Raw genomic sequence first — 21,149 nt, forward strand, 5'->3', positions numbered from 1 at the left:
TATGCTTCTATAAGACGTGAAAAAGGAATCTTATACATAGCACCATTTAATATTCAATATATATTTAAATATTTTGAAAAACTAGCCATTAAATTGTTTTTTCTTAGACCATCAATTCCCTCCTAAAAGCGTGTACTAAACAACATAGAATCAAAATGCAGGCTAATTACATCAACCTATATGTTTCCTATCATATTCATAATTCAGTGATTCTAAGCCATAATTCACCATTTAGACTACCCCATTCAGTTTTAGGATGTTAGTTGATCAATAGATGATAGTATTGACAGAGAAGACTTATATTGGAAAACCAAAAATAGCCTTAGACCTTACATAGACATGTGAATCATGTTTTCTTGGTTACGAGGAAAAGTGTTATATTCTAGGTGTTTTGATGATCCTCGCAAATTCAGTGACCTGGTCCTTGGAAGAGTACCTCCGTCCAAACTCAAAGTGGTGCATAGCTGTAAAGCTATCTTTACAGTTGTCTTGTCAGATTGGTTGGTGAGATGTGCAGCGTACTTCACCAATAGGAAGGGCGGATGGAGTTGTTTGTTTAAGTGGTTAAAACCCGTGTTGGTAACTGATATATACAACAATAAACAAACAACGTTATCCATTCAAGAAGAGAGAAAGCTAGCAAGCCTTTTCAACAGTTCACAAAGAAGTTTGCAAGGGACCTGGTCCCTGCAAGACTGCGATATGAAAAGGTGACAAGACAGTCCGTCAGAAAAAGCTGCTGGTAGGTGCACAACTTTTCACACCAGCAGGCTCTCAGCCAATAGGATTGTCTCAACGAGTTTGTGTTGATTTATATCATCTCTTTCCAAAATACACAAACTCAAGATTTTGGCAAACAAAAACACACAAGCTTAAAAAGAAAAAAAAGCCATCTTCAAGATAGAACAATACTCATACTCAACAAAAGGATCTGATAAAGTGCTGAAGCATCTTTGTTGAGTTTGAGTTTTGTGTCTATCATTTTATAAGTTTTTGCAACTTGAAAATTCTCAAGAACTCTTGCAAAGGCTAACAAAAGGTGAAGAATCATCCTCAAGAGCAACAAGGACCTGACAGAGCTGAAGTTGTCTTAGGATTATATCTTTTGTACTTTCATTGTAAATCTGTTCCTAATCTATAAAGGATTCAGATCTTGTGTTCGTTGTAAAAGTCTAAATCAGTTGAGTCTAACTGATTTAGTGGGTAACATTGTTTGTTGCTTAGTCAAATTCTAAGTCATCCGGAGCGTGGTGGTTTAGTGGGCAACCTGCGTGTTGCAGTCAAATCCTAAGTTGTCTAGTGGTGATAGCTTAGTGGGCAGTGTAGTATCTGCTTAGGCTCATTAAGTAATAGAGTTATTACTTAGTTGTGAGATTAATAACTTCTTCTCACGTTGGTTGTAACTGTTGTTCGCTTTTGCTTAAGGAAGATTAGTGAAAACAGTTGAAAAGTCCTAGCAGGTCAGGTCGTGGTTTTACTTCCTTGAGCAAGGAGGTTTCCACGTAAAGTTGTTTGTTGACACTTTACTTTCAGCACTTATTTAACTGTCTGTTATTGTAACTGTGCTGAGGACATGGTCCCATCGAAACAAGTGGACGCTTACTTTTAGTTACTGTTCTTGCTGAGTCAAGGGACCTGATCCTTGACTGATAAGTGGATGCATACATTCCAACAAGTGGTATCAAAGCCTGAGCTCTCTATCTGGTTAACACCAAGAGAGAAGTTCATGCGAGGAATGACGTCACCATAGAATCAGCAAAGAAGTCAGTCCTCCACAAGACCTTCTCTTCTTGATGGTCAGTTCTATAGATATTGGAGGATTCAGATGAGAGACTATCTCATGGTTGAGGACAAAGAAGCATGGGACGTCATATGTAAAGGTCCTTATGTGGCAACTATGGAGGTTAAAGATGGAGAGGTCACAAGAGTCATTCCCAAAACTCGATAATAACATAATGACTCTGACAGACCATTAGTCCAGAAAAATCACAAAGCAAGGAAGCTACTGATGTGTGGCCTTAGTGTAAATGAATACGATCTGATCTCATTTTGTGAATCAACCAAGGAAATCTGGGATCTGTTGAGAACAACTTATGAGGATACTGAGGAAACAAATAAATCTAAGTTAGATCTCTTTACTACTCAGTATGAGAGCTTCACCATAAAAAAAGGTGAATCTATTCATGAAATGCATACCAGATTCTCTACTATCACCAATGAGCTCATGCTTCTTGATGAACCTGTCCCGGTGTGCAAATAAGTCTCTAAGATATTGGAAATTCTTCCCAGATCTTGGACAAATGAATTTGTGTTTGTTGATGAGACAATGGATCCTGAAGAGGCGACTCTAAATGCACTATTTAATCATCTTCAAGTTCATGAGATGCATAGAAAAGGTAAGGGTCTCATTTTCAAAGGTGAAGACATAGGGGCAGATCTGACTGGTGATGCTGATCAGAAGAGAGATGCAGTAAGGGATGAATCGCTAGCTTCTAAGGTGTCACAAAGTCACTCCATGAGAGACTGTCCTATGCATGAAGCTGACCATAAGGAAGTAAAAGACAAATAATGGGACGAGGTCCGCCCCAAGATAAGCAGAAGAGAAGTTTTTTTCCAGGCGGTGAAGAAGGATCTGGCAACATGGGAAAATTCCTCAAGTGATTCAGATGATTCTGAACTCTCAGATGATGCTTTCATGGAAAAGTCATATGAGAAAGATGCTGATGAAAAGGTAACTCTATCAGATTTCAAGCAAAACTTGAATACCTTTTCTACTAGTAAATTGAGAAAGCTAGTTGTTGTATTACTTGATTTGATAAGTGAGCTGACAACTGAGAAATATCTCGTAAACAATAGCCTAGACATCTCTCAAGATGAAAAAATTGCTTCAGTTGCCCAAATATCTAATATTGAAAGTCAAATGGTTGTTCTAGAAGCTGAAACTTTAGAACTGAATGAAAAGATAAAAAGGGCGACTACTACAGTTTTTAAAGGAAAGAACGAAGCCAACAATATGCAGTTGGAGCTTGAAAATAAGCTGCATACTGCTGAAATGAAGATGAAATTGGCTTTGGAAAGAAATCTTGAGTTGGAGAGGGACTTGGTCCATGTGAAAGAGGAACTGGAAAAATCCCTCAAATGGACCAATTCCTCTAAGATTCTTACAAATCTGATTGGTCAAGGCAACAACAGTAGAAGAGGGTTGGGCTGTGAAAAGATAGATCCCCCATACAATCCTCACAGAAAATCTATTTCTGATGTTGATGATTTGTTGTGTGTGCATTGTGGTCGAGATGGACATCTTATGAGAGATTGTCCTGTGTTGAAAAAGTATGGAGGAAGTTCGTCAAACTATTCCAAACAGTGGAATAGACTGAAGAAGGGACCTGGTGCTGCTCATGGTCCCAAGTTGAAGAAAGCCAATCTGCCTTACTGGACAAAAGATTTTCTTATCATTCTGTTATCTGCTTATTGGGAACTCCGTCTCAAATGGGTTCCCAAGGCTAACAAGTGATTTGCTATGCAAGTGAGAGGAGGTAGCATCAGTCAGTGTGGTTTATGAATAAGTGGATGCTCAAAACACATGAATGTGAAAATTACAAAACTTCCTCTCTCTCAAGGCACTTCAAGGTGAAGGTGTCTCTTTTGGCAATGGCAAGAAACGGTACATTCTTGGTGTAGGCAGGACTTGAAAATCTGTGAAGCACTCTATTAAAATTGTGTACTATGTCAATGGTTGAAGTACAATCTTTTAAGTGTTTCACATGTATGTGATGGATGAAATGAAGGTGCAATCATATCATAAAATGTGTGGTCACAAACTTGCTTTCTCGGGTGATGATCTTGATTGAAAAGAGATGTAAGAACATGTATATTGTTGATCTGAATACTGCTCATAGTGACAGTCTCACTTGCCTTAGTGCTCAAAGTGAGAATGTTGAGGTATGACATAAGAAACGGGCTCTTGTGAATGTTTCTCTACTGCACAAACTTATGTCAAGGGACCTGGTCCTCGATCTGCTCAAAATAAAATTTACAGATGACAAAGTTTGTAACGCTGGTATTAAAGAGAAGCAGATTAGAATATCCTTCAGGTGGAATAAGCAGGCTTTTAATCTTCCAAAGAACTTCCGGCTGAAGTGGTAAATACTACATGTTGTGTGACTAAAAGGATGATATTGAGCTCAATATTGATGAAAGAATAGTTGCAGTATACTCTTCCTCCAACAAGGCTTATTTGCTGTATAAAAGGGTGCTCATGTGATTTTTGATAAGTGTGGAAGAGTTGAGAAGTTGCAAAAGAAAGATGATTCTGAGATGGAAGGGTTGATTCAGATTCAGAGAGATGGTCTAAACAGTGAGCTTGCTGAAGAATATCCTCTTCATGAATCCAGCAATCTCAAGGAAACTGATGCAGATTATGAACCTGATGAGGGAACCGGTCCTGTAGGCAGTGCTGAACAAGGATGATGCAGTTCAAACTGATAATGTGAATTCTGAAGGTGAAAATGAAGAAGCTGATCAAGCTCAGTTTGAAAGAAACAAAGTATGACACTCGGCTCCCAACAAGCTAAGGTTGTCCAACTTCCTCATCAACAATGGCTTCAAAAGAGTGAGTTCTAAATGAGCATGATAGGAGATTTCTTCTTAGAGCTACAAATTCAGCAAACCTCTAAAGGTACCCTTTTTTGTCAAGAAAAGTTCATCAAGGAGCTGTTCAAAGGCTTAAAGTTCTTGAAGTCAAGACAATGCTAAAAAGGGGTAATGTCATCATAAAGGGTTGCTAAGATAGGGACCTGGTACCAGCTCAGAGAAGTTACTGAAGAAGTTTCATATTATGGATGCCAAGTCAATTGATACTCTCATGGGGACCAACTCGAAGTTGGATGTGGATAGATCTGGTCTAGATGTAAATGATGCAAGTGTCAAGTGTTAGGATTTATTCAAGATTCCAAGATTATCCAACGGAATCACATTTGAAGGCTGCTCAGAGAATCCTAAGATTGCTCATGTGATTTTTGATGAGTGTGGAAGAGTTGAGAAGATGCAAAAGATAGATGATTCTGAGATGGAAGGGTTGATTCAGATTCAGAGAGATGGTCTAAACAGTGAGCTTGCTGAAGAATATCCTCTTCATGAATCCAGCAATCTCAAGGAAACTGATGCAGATTATGAACCTGATGAGGGAACCGGTCCTGTAGGCAGTGCTGAACAAGGATGATGCAGTTCAAACTGATAATGTGAATTCTGAAGGTGAGAATGAAGAAGCTGATCAAGCTCAGTTTGAAAGAAGTAAAGTATGACACTCGGTTCCCAACAAGCTGATAGGTTGTCCAAGTTCCTCATCAACAATGGCTTTAAAAGAGTGAGTTCTAAATGAGCATGATGGGAGATTTCTTCTTAGAGCTACAAATTCAGCAAACCTCTAAAGGTACCCTTTTTTGTCAAGAAAAGTTCATCAAGGAGCTGTTCAAAGGCTTAAAGTTCTTGAAGTCAAGACAATGCTAAAAAGGGGTAATGTCATCATAAAGGGTTGCTAAGATAGGGACCTGGTACCAGCTCAGAGAAGTTACTGAAGAAGTTTCATATTATGGATGCCAAGTCAATTGATACTCTCATGGGGACCAACTCGAAGTTGGATGTGGATAGATCTGGTCTAGATGTAAATGATGCAAGTGTCAAGTGTTAGGATTTATTCAAGATTCCAAGATTATCCAACGGAATCACATTTGAAGGCTGCTCAGAGAATCCTAAGATAATTGAAGAAGACAGGGACCTGGTTCTATTCTGCTCATCAGGAGACTTTTTGATTTGGAATATATGGTGATGCTGATTATGCTGGGTATCAAGTTGATGGAAAGAGTGCCTCAGGAGTGGCTTATGCTATAGGCTGATCTCTCGCTCATGGGGAACTAAAAGGCAAGATTCAGTTGCTCTTTCATCAACTGAGGTATAGAATGATGTAGCAAGTGCAGCTTGATGGGTTCAACGTTTGTGGATCAAGCAGCATCTTGAAGCTCTTAGAAGACCTGGCTGAGATAATCAAACTGATGATTGGGAATGCTGAAACCTTCTTGAATGGATCCTGCCTAAAGAAATCAACTCTCTCATGACTATGCAAAGGGAGCAGGAATCCTTGTTTTTCAGTTATGTATGTTTTAGCAAATGCAGTCTCATACCTTTTGTAGGTATACACACATGGAAAAGGGCTGAAGGAAAAGAGAGGTCAAGACAGATCTAGGCAATCACATTCAAACTAAGAGAGGGACCTGGTCCGTTCTCGAAGGTTAGCACTCTTAACATTGTAGTTATTATGCATGAGAACCGTTGCAATTGCCACAAGTCTGTCATTCAGGTATCTGACCGTTGTCTCATCTTTTGAATACCAAAATGACACTTTCTTTCATGTAATACATCATTTCACTTTCTTTATATTCCATATTTCTTTCCAAATACCACAGATAATCAATTTCCCTTCCAAATATCAGAGTTTCCCGAAACCCTATTTTCTCCTCACTCAAAAACACTTCCAATTGTTAAACTCTTTGTTCTTACTCGAAAATTTTCTGATGAAGATGTTTTAAGTGTGAAGAGGACCAGGTCCACAATGCAAAAGAAAGAAGTGGAAAAGAAGATGTTCAAAGAGGGAGAAGTTGATATTCTGAGAACTAAAAGTATTCTGAATAAGAGGGTGTCTGATAATAAAAAAAAATGAAAAAAATGGTTTCTCTATTATTGTTCTATTCATCTCGAAGGCCTTGAGTAAGTTTGACTTCATCAATCTGTTTGTCATGAGAAACTCAGGCTTGCATTGGATACTATGATAGTTGCTCTTGCTAACAAGGATACTGAAATAGTGTGCCTAAAGACTCAACTTCTGAAACAGCACTATCAGAGGGGACCCAGGTTGTTAAAAAAAAAAAAACTGGCAGCCCCAAAGGTTCAATATGAAGGTTAGGCAACAAAGAATGTGAACTTCAAGAGAGGCTTCTACAAATACCATGCTAAGGGATATGCTCTATTAATTCTTTCTTTTAATCCCTTGCCTCTAGGTCATCCCATCTCTTCCTAACTCTCTATGTCAGTCCTCATTCCCTTTTTCTGGGCATTGTTCTGGTTTTCATTTGTAATCATATTTGCAATGCTTTGATGGCTGATCTTTTATTTATGGATGAAAAATGTCTTGTTTCTACTGACTTGTCTCATTACTTTATGCATTTTTTACTCATGCTTAGTGTTGCCCAAGTGGCCATGAATTTGCTTGAATTGCATCTCTGTCAACTTGGTTTACTGCTTTAACCCTTTTTTTATGATGTCAAAAGAGAGAAAAATTGTTAAGGTATGAGATCAATGATGTTAGGGGGAACACATGCTAGCTACTTGTAGAGAGACATGATCATGCCGATAGGGGGAACAAATGCTAGCTACTTGAAGAGGACCTGGTCCTCCCGATAGGAGGAACAAGATGTTTGTCATCATCAAAAAGGGGGGAAATGCTATCAAGATGTTTTGATGATTTGACAAACTTCGGGAATGATGCAAAAAAGGGACCACTCCACTTACCTCAAGAGGCATGCTGATAGAGGGAACTGTTGAAAGGGGGAAGAAGACTGAGGGATCTAACAAGGGACCAGATCCTTGTTATTAGGATTGACGACAGGGCAAATAAATGAATAAACTCAGTGTGAGGAATATTTGTGTGTCATCATCAAAAATGGGGAAAATGTTATATTCTAGCTGTTTTGATGATCCTCACAAATGCAGAGTCTAACAAGGGACTAGATCCAGGGAGAAGGGTCCTCTGGTATTGAGACTGATGAAAGGGGTAATGAATGAATAAACTCAACATGAGGATTATTTGTGTGTGTTCATCAAAAAAGGGGAAAATGTTATATTCTAGGTGTTTTGATGATCCTCACAAATTCAGGGACCTGGTCCTTGGAAGAGTACCTCCGTCCAAACTCAAAGTGGTGCATAGCTGTAAAGCTATCTTTACAGTTGTCTTGTCAGGTTGGTTGGTGAGATGTGCAGCGTACTTCACCAATTGGAAGGGCGGATGGAGTTGTTTGTTTAAGTGGTTAAAACCCGTGTTGGTAACTGATATATATAACAATAAACAAACAACATTATCCATTCAAGAAGAGAGAAAGCTAGCAAGCCTTTTCAACAGTTCACAAAGAAGTTTGCAAGGGACCTGGTCCCTGCAAGACTGCGATATGAAAAGGTGACAAGACAGTCCGTCGGAAAAAGCTGCTAGTAGGTGCATAACTTTTCAGACCAGCAGGCTCTCAGCCAATAGGATTGTCTCAACGAGTTTGTGTTGATTTATATCATCTCTTTCCAAAATACACAAACTCAAGATTTTGGCAAACAAAAACACACAAGCTTAAAAAGAAAAAAAGTCATCTTCAAGATAGAACAATACTCATACTCAACAAAAGGATCTGATAAAGTGCTGAAGCATCTTTGTTGAGTTTGAGTTTTGTGTCTATCATTTTATAAGTTTTTGCAACTTGAAAATTCTCAAGAACTCTTGCAAAGGCTAACAAAAGGTGAAGAATCATCCTCAAGAGCAATAAGGACCTGACAGAGCTGAAGTTGTCTAGTTGTCTTTGGATTATATCTTCTGTACTTTCATTGTAAATTTGTTCCTAATCTATAAAGGATTCAGATCTTGTGTTCGTTGTAAAAGTCTAAATCAGTTGAGTCTAACTGATTTAGTGGGTAACATTGTTTGTTGCTTAGTCAAATTCTAAGTCATCCGGAGCGTGGTGGTTTAGTGGGCAACTTGCGTGTTGCTTAGTCAAATCCTAAGTTGTCTAGTGGTGATAGCTTAGTGGTCAGTGTAGTATCTGCTTAGGCTCATTAAGTAATAGAGTTATTACTTAGTTGTGAGATTAATAACTTCTTCTCACGTTGGTTGTAACTGTTGTTCGCTTTTGCTTAAGGAAGATTAGTGAAAACAGCTGAAAAGTCCAGGCAGGCCAGGTCGTGGTTTTACTTTCTTGAGCAAGGAGGTTTCCACGTAAAGTTGTTTGTTGACACTTTACTTTCAGCACTTATTTAACTGTCTGTTATTGTAACTGTGTTGAGGACCTGGTCCCATCGAAACAAGTGGACGCTTACTTTTAGTTACTGTTCTTGCTGAGTCAAGGGACCTGATCCTTGACTGATAAGTGGACGCATACATTTCAACAAAAAGAATTAAAAATTACGTTGTTAAACAAATTTATACTACTTAATTAATCATCATAGTTATAATTTGCTATAATTACCACTTTTTTTTATTACTAAGATCACTTACAAGAGAGAGAGGGGGACATATCGCCTAAACCTCATCCCAAATAACACCAAAAAAGGAAATCTACTCAAAGAAAGTAAAGACTCTCCTATGAGAGTTTCCTGAAGGGAAGGCATTTTCTATCAACAAAATAGGATTATGCCTTCCCTTACTATCATTCAAGGTGGTTCGTAGTGCCATCCCCGAGTGTTTTTCTTTTTTGAACCTAGATGAAGCAAGATTGAGTCTGTCCATTCTCATTGGTCTTACAGTTGAGTCAGGCATGTCTTCTTCCTTTGAGAAGATGTAATCCATGTCCCTCGTAGTGGCATGTCTTGCAAGAGCGTCAGCTACACAATTTGCCTCCCTGAAGCAATGGATGATCTCGCAATTCATATTTTGTATCTTCTTTTGGATTTTTCTCACTGTTTTCCTTAGAGTCCAAGGCGTTGGAGTCAATCCTTTAATCATATTCACTGCTATTTGACTATCCATCTCCAAAATTATGTGAGATTTTGAGTTGTCATGGCACCATTCAATCCCATGTAAAGCTGCCTGCAATTCACAAGAGTTGTTAGTAGAAAATTGGGTAGATTTAGCAAAAGCCATGACCATCTTTCCATTTTTTTCCCTAACGATTCCTCCTATTCCAGCCAATCTTTGTCCAGCTATCATCTGTATTCAATTTCCATATATTTCCTTGAGGTCTTGTCCAATAGACCACGATGCTAGTGATTCTTGGTTTATAATTTTCAGCAATCAAGCATATAGTACTCCATCCCCATTTACTGTCCATCTTGCTGTATTTTTTGGAAATAGCCACCTGCACATTAAATAAAATTTGGTTAATTATTCTGAACAGAGAGATATTTTTACCGTCATACCTCTTGGCATTCCTTGTTTTTCAGATTTCCCACAAGGTAAAAAATGGTGTTACGTGTAGGAGCATCTTGTGTACTTCATTCCTAGCGTTTGTTTGCCACCAATAATCAAGAACCCCCTGCACAATATGGGCATTATGAGTAATACCAAGTGGTCTAGTCACATAGTTCCAGACTTTAATGGCCAAATCACTAGTAGTGATCAAGAGTCTCTAGTTGAGTATCCCTACAACAGGAGCACCTCGTGTCCATTTGAATACCAAAACTTTTGATAATACTATCAATGGGAAGATTTCTTTTCAGAACTCTCCACATAAAGAACGAAACTTTAAATGGAATTTCTTTTCCCCAAATCTGATTATACATAGGTTCTTTTTGTTTTTTCTGTCTAATAAAGTTTCAGGTCGATGAGCATGAGAAATTTCCAGTTGAATTTAGGGTCCATATGCACTTGTCGCTATCTCTCATATCTCCAATATCAATCTGAACCACTTCTTGCGCCAGATTCTCAGGAAGAAACAGCCTAAGAGAGTCTCGATCTCATCGATTGCCTTGGAGAAATTGTCTCACCGTGTTGCTGCCAGGTTTTCTTTGTAATCGGACTCTATTGGCTAAAGGACCCTTATTAGGCCAGTTATCCCACCAGAAATATGCACTACCTTCGTTGATTTTCCATTTGATACTTTGTTCCACAATTGGCCTAATATAAAGCAAATTTCTCCAAGCATTGAAATTTTTTGAGTTAATAACTTTGGCCACCATATTGGTTCTAGGACAATATTTGGCCTTCATAAAGTTGGACCACAAGTTATTCATGGTCTTCATCCTCCACCATCTCTTGGCACTGAAGGCCTTGCAAATGTCATAAAGTCTTTTAAAGCCCAAACCACCTTCTTCAGTAGGATAACACATATTTTTCCATGAAGACCAATGATGTTTGTTCTTACCGTCTCTCTTTCCCCAAAAAAAATTGAAAAATAGTCGTCAATTTGATAAAGAATAGTCTTTGTAGGTTCAAGAGCTGCAAAGGTATGACTATGGCTCTAACCGCCCATAACGACTGGACTGGTTATTATAGTTCGCGTGTTTCAATTTTTAGTTTCATACATACATAAATTAAAATATAACTATCTTGATGACTGAAATGAGCTAGCAAACACAATGGTTATTGTTATTATTCTATCACCATATACTACTCACTCAAATTTAAACCACATAAAATTATTCTCCTAATAAAAATTGTGTGATATTGGGTACTTAATTTTGTTGTTAAACCGACGTCTTTACCAGCTGCACCCAAGACTATATATATATATATATAAATAGTGTATACTTATATATAGATGATGTATAACTAACTATATATAGGAGATGTATATACATTATTTATACATTTCAAATCAAATTTTTTTTTCCAGTTCCAACCAACTCAAATCTCCTCTAAGACAGTCCCAAATCTAGATATGAGTTCCTCTCAATATTTTAAATTTTTGATATATTATTTACTCAAAACGAATCGCACCGGCGACACGTCGAAATTTGAAATTCGAAACAAAATGAATTCTAAGATCTTTAAAAAAAACTTGTAAGAAAAGATGATTAGTTATATAATAATAGAAGTTTATAGATTGTACTACTATTAGAGTATAGAAGTAGGTAACATGAATCAAAAGGGAGTACACTTGTAGAGACTTCAGATATGAATAGGTTGAAGATATTCATGAATTGCCAATTTAACAATAAAACAAGGAGCTGCTTGTCTGCCCTTTGCGTGTAATAGTAAAGACCGAATGGCCATTTTTTTTGTAATATATATAATAGTTGGTTATTTTGGGTAAGAAATTTTAATTTAATCGCACATTTTCGAATTTGTTGGAAATTGCAATCAAGGGTGAGTAAAGAAAGAAATTGCATGAACAGGTTCTTCATTGTTCATATTTACATACTATTACAAACATTATTGAGCTGAAAGAAAGGTGTACATTGATTTTAGTAGTTAAAATACCTTAGAAGAAACCAAACATCATACTTTCAACCTAACTCTACCCTAAGCAGCACAAAAGTAGAACTTCAGAATTACTAGGAAGAGAAAACAGTAGTCGTTCACTTTATGTACATGGCTCCCCCACTAATACTCACGGCCTTGTTTTTCCCTCAGAGCTCAAAGAGGAAAACCGAAATCTTCTATTCAGTGGCTGCAACAACAGCTGAACCTTCCACCTGAAATTTCATCAGTAGGCCCCCGTTAACATCAGCACCAGTGAATACAAGAACATGTAGTTCGGAAATGATCATGCGTGGGACGATATAATGTAAATACGTACAAATATATGCATTTTGGATGAAAAAATTTGACGTTTTATATGCATAGTTCAAATAGAGATACGCTATCTGCCACCATCGATTTCATATGTGGTTCTATGTGAATATCAACCACTAAGTTGAATTGTATTCATATACAACCACTACATGCTAGGGCGGGCGTATATAGCAAAGAAAGAGGCTAGTGGGCTTTCATGGTTCCACCAATAACCATAAATAGAAGTCTGGTTGTCCTTTTCTCTTTGTGGTTATTACATCAAGTTTCGATAAGATTATTGATATGAACAACTTTATTCACGGATAGGTAGATGTTACAAGTTGGGACCAGTAAAAAAGTTAGTACTATAATTGATGTTAAATGTCTCAATCTGAATTTACTTGCTCTGATATTTCTTAAGTAAAGATATAGTAAAAGTTTTTATCTTATCAAGTTGCATCACATAATTAGGGTCCACTTCCTGAAGGTTTGTGTTTTATTTGACAAAACTAAGCCACTCAATAGGCAGGTGCATTGAGTGAGAGATGGAAATTCATTAACGTGATACAGACACTTGCTTTAAATTAGTGATGATCGTTGACGAATAAGTCCATTCAATATCAAATGTGGTTGTCCTCAGCATACTGTGAAATAATTCAATACTTGAAAAAATTATTTTTAGTTTTTTGATAAACACTAAATTTATGGCCAAAAATTCAATATATATCCACCATGGATGGTAGTGATGTCAACGTTGCCGTTATGCCAACTTATTGATCATGTTGAAAATTTGCATCAGATTGCGTGGAATGAGGGAGACTGAAATTTTTTAGGAAGAATTTACAGGTCTGGTTGTCCTCATCTCTTTAAGGTCATCATATCAAGTTCTAATAAGGATTTTTATTTGAACAGTTTTATTCACAGTAATAGGTCGATAAGCTATTAAAACATCACCTACCATAAACTTAGCGCCCCATATTTCTTCCTCAGTAGCAGGAACGGCGGTGATCTTGTTTTTGGGGTTCTCATAGCTTCTCAGTCCACCAACTGTTGTAGAGTAGAAACACCCTGAAAAAGCAAACAAAAGATGTTGAATTATTTGTTAGTGTTCTGGTTGGACAGTGAATGTCACTTACTGAATTATTTATTTACATACATGTTAATTTGGTCATAATTACTTCAATAGTTATCCCCAGATCACCAAAGGGAGAGTAATTTGTCAAACCTACCTTGAGGAAAAGAAGCAAGTGACTTGCCACAAGCACCTTTAAGCAAATCAGCATCATTGGCAAAGGCCACATACCCATCAGCAGTGATTCCCCAGTAGAGGGGTACCTTACCAACTTGATCCTGTTTACAAGAATCCAATATATAATATTATAGGTAAGAAACTAAGGATCGAAATTCAACCACTCCAACAACAAGGCAATTTGGGTAGGTAAAAATTACTTACGGTAGCTACAAACAAGGTGGAAGTAGACTTGTCAAAAACAATGAAAGCAAAATTGCCTTCAAGGTGACCAACAACATGATTTGGAGGGTAAGGTGCTCTGTCCCGAAGTGCCTTGTATGCTTCAATCACCAGCATCACCTCATTTGCAGACTTGGCAAGGCCATATTGTTGCCTCAGACTCCCTAAGTTGTCAAGTGATCCCTCAAACAAGCAAAATATGTCATCCTTAACAGCAAATGACCTGCCATTTCCCCAAGAAGTTAATCCTACAAGTCAATACTTTAACACAAAATCTACGCTACAGAATCTATTACTATTATCAAAACAAGTTTACAGTTGTAACTCAAATATGATCCTTATCAAGGGATAAATAAAACGACTCTGCATACAAACTTCTTTAATTTCAAGTGGTAGGAATAAGCAAACTTTTCATACTCAGGGGTGATTAAAATAATAAATACCGATAAAAGGCTTCCCTTTCAATTAACAACTAGCTAGGAAACTTTTTTTGGTTTGGTTTCCAAACCAGTGTCCGGAGTCCACATTGAAGCTCCAACTAAATCTGGATCGCGCTCTGCAGGGCCCATTCGGGAGTGGCGCTCCCAACAAGATTTTCTCCATATTCAGAACTTGAACCCGAGACCTCTGGTTAAGGGTGAAGCACTCCCACCAGTGCACCACAACCCATGTTGTCAACTAGCTAGGAAACTTGCTTAATCACCAAAGGGACCACCGTACAGAGAAAGCAATTAGTGTTAATTATAGTAAATAGATTTTAAAGTCTCCAACTACCCAGATCCCCTCCCCTGCAGCAATTCTCGAAGGCACTTATAGAGGATGAATTCCACCAATAAGTGTTCTACAATTTGCTTCTTAAAAAACCTTACAACTTCTCGTACTAGTCAATTCCTAACTTATTGCCAACAATCCAGTTCATTTTTATGTAAGCAGAACATTGACTAGCATTTCCCAACTACTGGTCCACTACTCTTTTCCAAAGATTTTCCTATCCAACTGACCAATTTGGTTGTGGGGAGAGGGGAGGGACCTAAATCAGCAAGCCCCTCCAAACCACAAAGAAGAAAGGAGAAACAAAAATAAACTAGCTACTAAAAAAAACTGAATTTAGTGATAGACAAATTTTGTAGCTAAACAACAAAATTCTTCGCTATTCTACTTAGCAACAAATCAGTCACAGATTTTCGTTAGCTACGAACAAAATAGCGACGAAATAACGACAAAGCTCATAGCTAATTCTAGTGTTTTTTAGGTAGTAAGGAATAGAAAAATACCCCTCCCACCCCATCACAAAAAAAAAAAAAGAAAAAAAAAAAGAAAAAAAAAAAGAGAAACAAAATTAACTGGAGGAATAAAAAGAGCCTCTTGTCAAGGCAGCATAACTATAGATGGATTCAGTGTCCAACAGCAAGTTCTTGAACTGATAAATTATTATTTTAATATATCACTAATAAACTAGTATACTCAAATATTATATCTCCCCATACTCCTTCTTCGAGGCATGATCAGGGCAATAGGGCTTTTTTCTTCTTTTATTTGTGTTAATCTGAGCACCATCCTAGCGAACTTATTCGGCCAAGGTTCATATCACACGTGTCAGTTTTCCCCATTACAATTTTAACCAGTTGGCCCAAAGTTATAAGCTTTGAGCTTGATGTTGGAAAAATCTTCCCTCGATGTTAATTATTGACGTTTGTGCTATATGACTACGTCTATGGATCTAAAACCTAGATGAGCTCTAAAGGAACTTCGAGAACAACCTACAAAGTTTAGGATTAATAATAATAGTAATAATACCACTATTGTGCAATAATAACCGTTTATTTTGCTTCTCTCATCTGTTTCGTCATCTGTTGGATTCATCCAAAAGAGGACAACCAGTTTTCCCATTTGACTTCAAATTGACGACACTCACTTTGCTAAAAAAAATTGTTTGGATTGTTAAAAGTATACTGTATTCGGTTTTTCTGGAAAAGTGATACTATTCAAATTAATTAAAATAGTCGGTGTATGAGATCGTATTAGCTTTATCATTTTTATTTTAATATATTACTCATAGACAGATTAAAGGTCACAGGACTCATGATACTCCTTGCTAATTTGACTTGGAGTGAAGTTTTCGATTAATCAAAACGAAAAGCAGAGCAATATAACTCTATTTAGTGGATGAATTAGGAAATTCATGCATCATGCATGATATTCCTAAGCCATGATGTCACATCCATCAAATCGTGTAATAATCTGAACCGTCAATCACATATCCCACAAGATAAACAACGTTTCAGATCACTTTACCAGAGCTGAAATTCTACCTCACCAAATTTCTGTTCAACTTTTCAATTTAGAAATTAAACTTAAAACGCAGCTAAAATTAAGTTCATAAATCAGTTACATCACTTCTTTTAGTTCTTAGTTGCTGTACCTGGGGAGTACAGCAGACTCGTTGGAGTGAGAGTAAGCGAGTTGGACAAAATCGCCGATCTGCATAGAAATCGCCGATGAATTTCTTTGAACAAACCGGTTCACCAGAGCATCCGACGTGATCTTAGGTGAAGGAGTCCGGCTACCGGCGGCGACGAGCTCTTCGGGCGGAGAAACAATGGAACTGCTAAAAACACCCAACATTTTCCAAAAAATCAAAAATAGACCACAAAAGAGAAGAAAAACTACAGAATCACTCTATTTCTCTCTAGAAGTGTGTGAAATTGAGAATTAGAAGATAAAACACGAGATAGTAATGAAGAGAGGGGGATGAAATTTATAAACAAGATCCTGAGGATAGTTTGGTTATTTAAAGTGATATTGGGGTAATTGAGTAAATTGATAATGAGATAATACGTGGAATGGGACCCGTAAAGGAGGCGATGATTTCTGTAGGGAATAATCCTTGTGTGGTCCCAAGGGAACTCTAATTTGGATGTATGTGCTGACGTGGTAAGTAATGGAGACGAAAGCGAAGGAAAGAGGGATAAGATATGGTGGATTCGCGTCCATCATAGTAGCTGTTATGGATGTAAAGCAGATTCTGCCACGTCCACAGTGATGATATTTATTGCTTAATAAATAAATAATAATTCCTTGTCTAAAATAAATTGATATTTCTATATCAAGTAATAATAATTTAACTTTAAAATGTCAATTTTATCCTTAACGAAATAATTTATAACCACACAAGTATTTGTCACTTATTTAGATCAAAAAATTTAAAAGTCTTTTTTTCATTCATAAAATTCGTACCAAGTCAAACTAACATATATAAACGGGAAAATTATGCAGAATAACAAATATTTAGCCTATATTAGGTACTATAGCTACAGTTTAAGAAAATTGTAATTTGCAGCTATAGTTACCCCAATTCTTGCTATTCATCTGATTTGTATAAATTTGTATGATTTGTAAGAATTCATAATTTATATAATTCGGTTTCTGATTGTATGAATCTAAAATTTTGTACATGATGACGCTATCTATTTGTATATGACTTATGAAAAAATGATAATAAATTATCATATTTGTATATTGGCAAACGAAATATACAAACGGAGTTCTGAAAAATTCCTCAATGTATAAATACGAAATTTTTATGTACTTATCATATTTGTATATTCGCAAACGCAATATATCAACCGGTAGAAATACACAAGCCGTAACCTTCATAGAAAATAAAACTATAATTATAAAACACAATTATTAAAATTATAATTGTCGAGTTTATATTATTATATGTTTGCTAAATGGGACGGAGGGACTACTAAAGATTCTGACATAAGGTATCCCATATATGTATGAAAATATTTTTATGTTATTGTTATTCCACCGGTAATATTTATATATGCATCTAAGTAACTTTGCCTTTTTAAACCTATAATATAGATAGAATAAAATCACCAGAACCTTTTGCAACTTTTTGAACCCGGAACATTGCCTATCATTTCATTCTAACTTTATCAGTGGATAGCCTTGTTTTTTAAGATTGAATCTAGAGTACTACACATTATAACAATATACACATTAAGATTTTACAAGTGCAGAATTCACACAGATTTTAGTTTTATTTTTGTGAGGTAAAAAAGTTATTTTCATGAATCCGATCGATTTAAAAGAAAAGCATTTAGTGTTAAATTATATTTTAAATATGTATTAATTTGTTTGATTTAATTAAAAGAATGGGTCAATTTTTTTAAAACCAAAAATAAAATTGAGTTAACGTCACAAACAAACTCAAATAAAGGTGTATGAGCTTTTAATTGTTTCTTGAATCAAATTAGGGATGACAAAGTCAATTTTAACCCGCCTAATTTATATAGTTTTTTTACGTATTGAATCATGACCGTTTGTTGAGTTGACCAAATGAATTGACCTCAAAATAATTCATCAGAATAATCGGATCATACCGAATCAAAATGTAATCCAATCCAAACAAGTAAAGTAAATTTTTTTAAAATAAATGTTTTCTCAAAGTGTGTGAATGTGGACAAGGAAAAGAAGTTAAAAGTCAATAGTTGCATATAAACTAGAACTAGAACCCTAAAGGAATGTACTATGTAAATTAGGTCCTTCGTTCAAAGAATAATCAACATATTACGTTGATCGTAATAATTATGATATTTTTACAAAGTGGTGAAACATTAATGAATGAAATTCAATGTATTGAGTTCTGATTTATTGCTTAACTCATCTTGATCCAAGTAAATTTTAAATAAATTAAATCTTGACGTCATAATTATTTCGATTCAATTTAATCCGTTCGAATTTAACTCAATTCATCCATTTACAAGTTACAACACCTAGTTAAAATTAAATGTCATGTGGCATATTGTTTTGATACTCTATGAGATGTAGATAAAGCTCCTATATTTGTGGAAAGGTGAAAATATCTAGTCTAGTCTTGAACATGAATCAAGGAACAAAATTACAACTTGCAAGAATATATGGATCGATTTTATGCTTTATTACCGAATCTCACACATCTATATATCTCCTACCTTAAGTCTGTCTCAATCCCCTAATTAGGGGTTGTTTTCTAGAATATATTTAAAAAGATATCTTCGCCTCTATGCATATATAGAGCCTGTTTGGATTGGATTGACTTAAAAAAGTAGTTTTTAAGTCAAAAATAAAAAGTCAAACTGAAATGACTTTTAAGTCAAAAAATAAAAAGTAGGAAGAGACCTACTTTTAGTTTCTGACTTATTTTAAGTCATTTTTTACTTTGTCAAACACTTTGTAACTAGAGCTGTCAAAATGGGCTTGGCCCGCTAGACCGACCCAACCCAACCCTTGAATTAAGTGGGGTTGGGCCTAATTTTTTTGGCCCATTTAGGAACGAGGCTTTTTAGCCCAGCCTCATTTGGCCCGCTAGCCTCGTAGGACCAATCCACAAGTCTCAGAGGCCAGCCCGTGGGCTATGAATATTTAAAAATATATTTTATATATATTTTAGTAGTGTTTTATTTGTAAAGTTTTTATCAATAAATATTTTTAAAAATAAAAAATCAAGTCTTTTAAACTAGCTAGTTTTTTGTGGGAGATATGGTGGAATGATCAACATTTTTCCGCTAAATCTTATGTTGACTATTATGTATAAGTACTCACCGAAGTGTGTGGTTCATAAATGTATTTTTGTAAGTATTCATCGAAGTGTGTGATTCATAAATGAAAATTTGTATGTATTGATGTCGTGTTCATAGACGTCAACGTTCGATACTCTTAGATACTCTTTCTAAGAGAGTAATATTGTTCATTTTTTGGTTGAAGGGCCAACCCGTCCCAACCTGTGGCCCGCTTAGGGCTAGGTTGGGCAGCTATTTAATAGGCCCTTTAATTAAAAGGGTCAGCCCATCCCAACCCATTTAACTCTCTAGCCCGTTAGGGTTGGGTTGGGTTAGGCCAGCCCATTTTGATAGCTCTATTCGTAACTTATTTTAAGTTATTTTTTATATTTGCCAAACACTTCCAGAAGCAAAAAAACTAACTTAAAAGTAGGTTTGACCAACTTTTAAGCCAATCCAAACACCCTCATACTCTATTTGGTGTTATGTTATGAATGACTAATAAATGACTAACTATGATATTAACAATACAACTATTTTTTTTGGTAATTAACTGTATTTTCATTAATCACCAAATGGTATTTACAAATCATAACAAACTACATCACAATTTGTTAACTAGAAAAATAAAACTCAAAGGAGACACAACTTCATAGAACGAGAAGTTATTGCAACCAGTGGCGAAGCCAGAATTTTCAATATGGGGATTCAAAATATGAAAAAATAGACACACGAAGTAGCCGAAGGAGGTTCGACATCTACTATATATACCTAAAAAAGTATTTTAACCATGTATAAATCATATAATTTTTCGTCGAAAGGGGTTCGGACGAACCCCCTAATTCTAAGGTGGCTCCGCCACTGAATGGCCTTAGGAGCCCTCATACTACACATATAAACTATCTCTTTAGAAATGTGTTCAAGATTTCTATTTTTTTCCTTCGAAAATTCTGTGATTCCTTTCTATCCACACTGCATGACTACACTCTGCATACATTAGTCTGAAAAACTGGGCATCGAGTGTTGCCTCTAGCTTTCTCTATGATCCACTTCAAGTGTGTGTCCCAAGCATCTGAGGTATAGTCTGGCCATTTGATCCATGCCATCAACTTTCTCCAAATAGTTATTGTAAACTCATAGTAGTAGACAAACAAGTGATCTCTAGTTTCGAGTCCATTTTGACACAACTTGCACTGTTGGTTTCTATCCATCCCCCGTGAAGCCAACCTATCACTAGTTGATAGTTTGTTTTGTACTTGGAGCAACATTGTAATAATGGCCTTTGGTTTTGCAGAGTTGGCAAACATCAGACACTTCCAGGGCACTCTAGGTCTGTTTCCAACTAAACTCAGGTAGAGGCTGCCAATGGTAACCATATCATTTTTCTTTTATGTTTGCTCTAAAGTCAGTCTAGCATTGATACGTCCAAACTTACACTTCAAATTAGAAGTGTAAACGGTCGATGTCAATTTACAGAACTCAACTAGAGTTGAGGTCGATCCTACAGAGAATTTCTTTACAGATAAGGTTTCATTGTCGCGTTTATTCGAATGTTATTATTATCTCCTAGACAAATAACAATGGAAAGTAAATTGGGTATGGTTGAATTGTTATAATTACCAAAACCTACAGTCAAAATCCAGGCTCAAGACTAACAAACTATTTC

At 36.3% G+C, this 21,149-nt stretch overlaps 2 protein-coding genes across 3 annotated transcripts; both read right to left on the reverse strand.

Annotated features, from left to right (window-relative positions):
- Positions 1-9,911: 9,911 nt before the first annotated feature.
- LOC107060915 (uncharacterized) lies at positions 9,912-11,073 on the reverse strand. The gene is made up of 3 exons (XM_015309478.1): positions 10,732-11,073; positions 10,218-10,280; positions 9,912-10,103 (listed from the first exon to the last, which is right to left on the reverse strand). Exons 1-3 carry the CDS (start codon positions 11,071-11,073, stop codon positions 9,912-9,914), a joined length of 597 nt encoding a protein of 198 aa, XP_015164964.1.
- Positions 11,074-12,053: 980 nt separating this feature from the next.
- LOC102586714 (stem-specific protein TSJT1-like) lies at positions 12,054-16,685 on the reverse strand. 2 transcript variants are annotated; one of them, NM_001288092.1, is given in 6 exon segments: positions 12,070-12,381; positions 13,419-13,478; positions 13,480-13,528; positions 13,690-13,810; positions 13,914-14,154; positions 16,354-16,615. In NM_001288092.1, coding segments are annotated over 6 exon segments (759 nt in total). In that variant the 5' UTR covers positions 16,557-16,615; the 3' UTR covers positions 12,070-12,296.
- Positions 16,686-21,149: the final 4,464 nt, after the last annotated feature.

This window comes from Solanum tuberosum, unplaced genomic scaffold (assembly GCF_000226075.1).
Source record: "Solanum tuberosum cultivar DM 1-3 516 R44 unplaced genomic scaffold, SolTub_3.0 scf00104, whole genome shotgun sequence".
NCBI classification, from domain to species: domain Eukaryota; kingdom Viridiplantae; phylum Streptophyta; class Magnoliopsida; order Solanales; family Solanaceae; genus Solanum; species Solanum tuberosum.

Coding starts and splice junctions, on each gene's coding strand:
- LOC102586714 (XM_006349174.2), bottom strand. CDS start 16,556: ATGTTGGGTGTTTTTAGCAGTTCCATTGTTTCTCCGCCCGAAGAGCTC. Junction 13,529..13,689: donor ACTTGCTTCTTTTCCTCAAG/GTAGGTTTGACA, acceptor TTGCTTTTTCAG/GGTGTTTCTACTCTACAACA. Junction 12,382..13,418: donor TATGGGGCGCTAAGTTTATG/GTAGGTGATGTT, acceptor ATGAAATTTCAG/GTGGAAGGTTCAGCTGTTGT.
- LOC107060915 (XM_015309478.1), bottom strand. CDS start 11,073: ATGTGTTATCCTACTGAAGAAGGTGGTTTGGGCTTTAAAAGACTTTAT. Junction 10,281..10,731: donor GAAAACCTGGCAGCAACACG/GTGAGACAATTT, acceptor CATATTGTGCAG/GGGGTTCTTGATTATTGGTG. Junction 10,104..10,217: donor TACACAAGATGCTCCTACAC/GTAACACCATTT, acceptor TTTAATGTGCAG/GTGGCTATTTCCAAAAAATA.